This window comes from Mesoplodon densirostris, chromosome 18 (assembly GCF_025265405.1).
Source record: "Mesoplodon densirostris isolate mMesDen1 chromosome 18, mMesDen1 primary haplotype, whole genome shotgun sequence".
Classification (NCBI taxonomy): domain Eukaryota; kingdom Metazoa; phylum Chordata; class Mammalia; order Artiodactyla; family Ziphiidae; genus Mesoplodon; species Mesoplodon densirostris.
The window spans coordinates 7,542,448-7,547,021 of NC_082678.1; the positions used below are offsets into that span (position 1 = coordinate 7,542,448).

Sequence of the window (4,574 nt, forward strand, 5' to 3'; positions counted from 1 at the left end):
TGGAGGGAGCCAGGATGTGTGTTGGGGAACAGGGAGAATTTCCCACCATCTCCATCATTCTCTGCTATGAATCCACTTCCTGGTCCATATGTGATAATCTCAAAGGTCTCAAGGGTGCCTTAAAAACCCTTGAATGGTGATTTGAAGCCTCATCATTTCCCACCTCCAGTTGTCCCCCCATTTCAGACCATGTCAGCTGGTTTAGAAAGGAACACAGGTTTATTGTGCTAAGTGTGTTTCGGGGTGCTTGCCTGCCCATCTCATTGCAGACTCTGTAGGAAGTGCTGGCTTTAAAAGTGGAGGGGGCATTCATTCATGTGAACTCTTGCTGGAGGCAAACATCCTGTTCGAGTCATTAGCTTTTCCCAGAACTTCTCGAAGGCACCATCCACCTCCTCACCTCTCATGATTTCTTCAGGCCTCTTCCCACCAGCCCATGGAAACAGATGTGGTAGTCCGTGGATTTAGTGGAGATGCAGATTTTTTTTTTTTTTTTTTTTGCGGCACGTGGGCCTCTCACTGCTGCGGCCCCTCCTGTTGCGGAGCACAGGCTCCGGACGCGCAGGCTCTGCGGCCATGGCTCACGGGCCCAGCCGCTCCGCGGCACGTGGGATCCTCCCGGACCGGGGCACGAACCCGTGTCCCCTGCATCGGCAGGCGGACTCCCAACCACTGCGCCACCAGGGAAGCCCCGAGATGCAGATTTTGAAGTTGCTCTTACTAGAGACGCCAATGACCTCCTCGTCTTCAGGCTACAGTTTGGTTCTCGTCTTCATGTCCTCACCGCTCTGCTGCATAGAACCGTTTCTCTTCCTTTTGTCTATCAGCTCTCCTGGTCCCCTGGATATCACTCTTTCTTGCTCTTCTTCCTCCCGGATCTCCTCGCTGGTTCCTGGTCTCCCTCATCTCTTTCCACTCTTCCTCTGCCAGCCTCTCATCTACAGCTCTCTTTTCCCTAGACCCTCCCTCTGGCTCAGCTCACCTGAGATCTCCACACAGCGATATCTCCAGCCTAAACTTCCCCTTGAGCCCATCACCTCTCATTTGGTTATTTCATCTGCGCATCTTCCATCTACTCAGAGTCAACAAGTCCTAAGTGGAGCGCATCCTCTGTTCCCCGATTTGCTCCTCCTCCCATATTCCCGTTTCGTTTGCTGTACATAATCACCTAAAACAGAAACCTGGAAATCAACAGAGACTCCTCCCTCTCCCTCATCCTTCATGTCTACTTAGTCACCAAGCTGTGTAGCTTCTCATCACCAAGCTGTGTAGCTTCTCATCAGAGATCTCTTTAACTCCATGCCTGCTCTCCCTCCCCGACGCCGCTGTCTTGGTTCACGCCTTTATCATTTCTCCCTTGGATTATTGCACAACATCCCAACTGACTTTTCTACCTCCAGATACTTCCAACTTCAGTCCCTCCTCTCCTTGGCTGCCAGCATTCTCTTTCTAAAAACAGATCAAAAATGCCATTTTCTGCCTAAAAGCTTCCAATGGTTTCCCACTGCCAAGAGAATAAGATCCAAATTTTTATCTTAGCACACAGGGCCTTTTGTGGCCTACGTCGAGTTTATCTTGCCATCTACTTCTCCCATCACTGACCCTCCTGCACGCTTTGCCCCGCCATCCATGCCTCTCCCCATCTCCAATCATGCTGCCTTTTTTCACACCCTGCCTTTGCACGTACAGATTTGCTAGGGATGGAATGCTTGTGTCCCCCCAAAATTCATGTTGAAATCTGAATCCCCAATCTGATGGTGTTTAGAGTTGGGGCCATTGGGAGGTGATTAGGTCATGAGGACAGAGCCCTTATGATCAGATTCGTGCCCTTATAAAATGAGACCCCATAGAGCTCCCTCGCCCCTTCTGCCATGGAAGGACATGGTGAAAAGAGCCATTTATGAACCAGGAAGTGGGCCCTCAGCAGACACCAAATCTGCCAGCACCCTGATGTTGGACTTCCCAGCCTCCAGAACCATGAGAAATGCATTTCTGTTTATAAAACCACCCACCTGCTCTATTTTTGTTAGAGCAGGATGAACAAACTAAGACAAGGTCCTTGTCTGAAAAGTGCTAGTCTGTCTGGCACGATTCTACTTGGATAGAATTCAAGGCCCTGCTCAGCAAAACCTCCCCTCACTGTCAGCTAAATATCAATAGTTGTCCCCTCTAAATTCCCACATTCCTTTGTCTCTAAAGAGCACATGTCACTTCATTTTGCATTTATTTTTCTGTGTCTGTCTGAGTCTACTGGATCTTGAGGCCAAGGATCACAAAGGATTCAACCAATGCCCAGCATCATCTGGCATATACAGGTATTCAGTTGATGTCTGTTATTGAAGGAAGGAAGGAAGGAAGGAACAAATGAATGAATGATTTTGGTCTGTGTCTGGGCCTAGCTTTTTCTAATCTGTGGGTATAAACTGCTGTGGGGGGCAGGGGGTTGGGAATACATTTCTCACATGCTGTTTATCACCATCTCCCCAGGATGGTGCCCAGTTTGTGGATCAGAGTGTTCGTGGATCAGATGTCCAAAATGTCTTGGGTTTGGGCTGACTTAGATTTCTTTGGAATGAAAAGCAACAAATAAGCATTCTTCTCTCCATTTTACAGATGAGGCAACTGAGCTTAGGAAGCTTGCTAAAGCACTATTCACAATAGCCAAGACATGGAAACAACCTAAACGTCCATTGACAGATGAATGGATAAGGAAGATGTGGTACATATATACAATGGAATACTACTCAGCCTTAAAAAAGAACAAAATAATGCCATTTGCAGCAACATGGATGCAACTAGAGATTATCATACTAAGCGAAGTAAGTTAGAAAGACAGAGACAAATACCATACGATATCACTTATACGTGGAATCTAAAATATGACACATATGAACCTATCTAAGAAACAGAAACAAAATCAGGGACACAGAACAGACTGGTGGTTGTCAAGGGGAAGGGGGGTTGGAGAGGTAGGAGTGGGAGTTTGGGGTTAGTAGATGCAAACTGGTATATATAGAATGGATAAACAACAAGGTCCTACTGGAAAGCGCAAGGAACTATATTCAATATCCTATGATAAACCATAATGGAAAAGAATATGAAAAAAATATATATATATAACTGAGTCACTTTGCTGTACAGCAGTAATTAACACAACATTGTAATTCAACTAATATACTTCAATAAAAAATAGATTTTTTCCATAGAAAGCAGAAAAAGAATTCATTCCAAAAGAGGGCAGAAATAAGAAATTCATCCTGAAAATATACTTTGGTATAATTCTGGTGGGACAGATTTTCCCTCTGAACATGTTCTTTTACTGACGGCCCCACTGGAGTCTGATTGTCATCTAACAGTTTTTAAACACTTCTCTGATTCTCATGTTGTGAGCAGGCAGGAACCATCTTCAAATCCACAGTTTCCAAGGAGAGAGTAATGTTCTTTCTCAGAGGCACAGCACTTTCTATCTTGGAAGAGTACATAAACATTTTATAGAGGCAGCGCAGTTTAGATTCAATAGGCACATCATTCATCAAAGTGTAAACAATGTGATAGGAAAAAATACTGCATGGTAGAATAAGATATTCAAATGTGGTGGGAACGTTTAAGGCAGCTGATGGCCAGAGCGTGTGAGTCAAGGAAGGTGGTCTGCGTATGGAGGTAATTTTGCATCCAGAGGAGTTCTCTTCATGACCTCAGCGACTGAGCACTGGCGAGCAGGTCTTCTTCCTCAAGGCCAATGATGCTTGAGGTACCAGATGGTTTCATTTTTCAACTGTGGTCCAAAGAGAGGGTTGAGTGGGGCCAGAATTGCAATCAGCCAAAAGAGATAACAGCAAACGGAACAGGTCACCAACGTGGTGACTCCCCGGTTGGGACCCTTTGGGATAAACCAGGGCACCAGGAAGCCGACAAAGCCCCAGAACACGCTCACCGCGATGAGAGGCACGGTGAGGCCGGTACAGGCCATGATTTCTGTGGGAGGTGCCAGCCTCTGCCCCACCGCCGCACTGTGGTCCCACCCCTAAAAATAGATTTAAAAAAAAAGAAAGCTTGCTAAACTCTTCCCAGGTATACGGTAGCATCAGATTTTCCAAGAGACAGGGAGCCAGGATCTGTGGAGTCCCTTGGTTCTGAGTTGCTGACCAGCATGGAGCTCTCAGCACATGTGGTATGAGAGTGATCTCAAGCCAAATTCACATGGGTATGTTGATCTCTGCAGGCCTGACCTCTTCTCCCTGGGGTTTGTACTCCAGAAAGGGACCCTCTGTGACAGGCCCAGGTCTAGGATGAGGGGAGTAGGCACTTGCTATAGGCCCAAAATATAAGGAGGCACCAAAAAACCCAGTAATCAAGAGAAATGAAATTTAACACAATATTCAATAAAATCAGTAAACTACAGCCCATGGGCTGGCTGCCTGCTTTTTATTTTATTTTATTTATTAAGTTTTTAAACATAAGTTTTTTTTTTCACTTATGATTTTAGTAAAGACTTAAAAAAATTATTTATCTATTATTTTTGGCTGCTCTGGGTCTTAGTTGTGGCATGCGGGATCTAGTTTCCCAACCAGGGA

General features: G+C 45.7%; 1 protein-coding gene across 1 annotated transcript; it reads right to left on the reverse strand.

Moving 5' to 3' along the window:
* Positions 1-3,730: 3,730 nt before the first annotated feature.
* LOC132478787 (V-type proton ATPase subunit e 1-like) lies at positions 3,731-3,970 on the reverse strand. Its single transcript, XM_060082191.1, has one exon. The coding sequence runs from the start codon at positions 3,968-3,970 to the stop codon at positions 3,731-3,733; it is 240 nt and encodes a 79-aa protein (XP_059938174.1).
* Between the last annotated feature and the right edge of the window lie 604 nt (positions 3,971-4,574).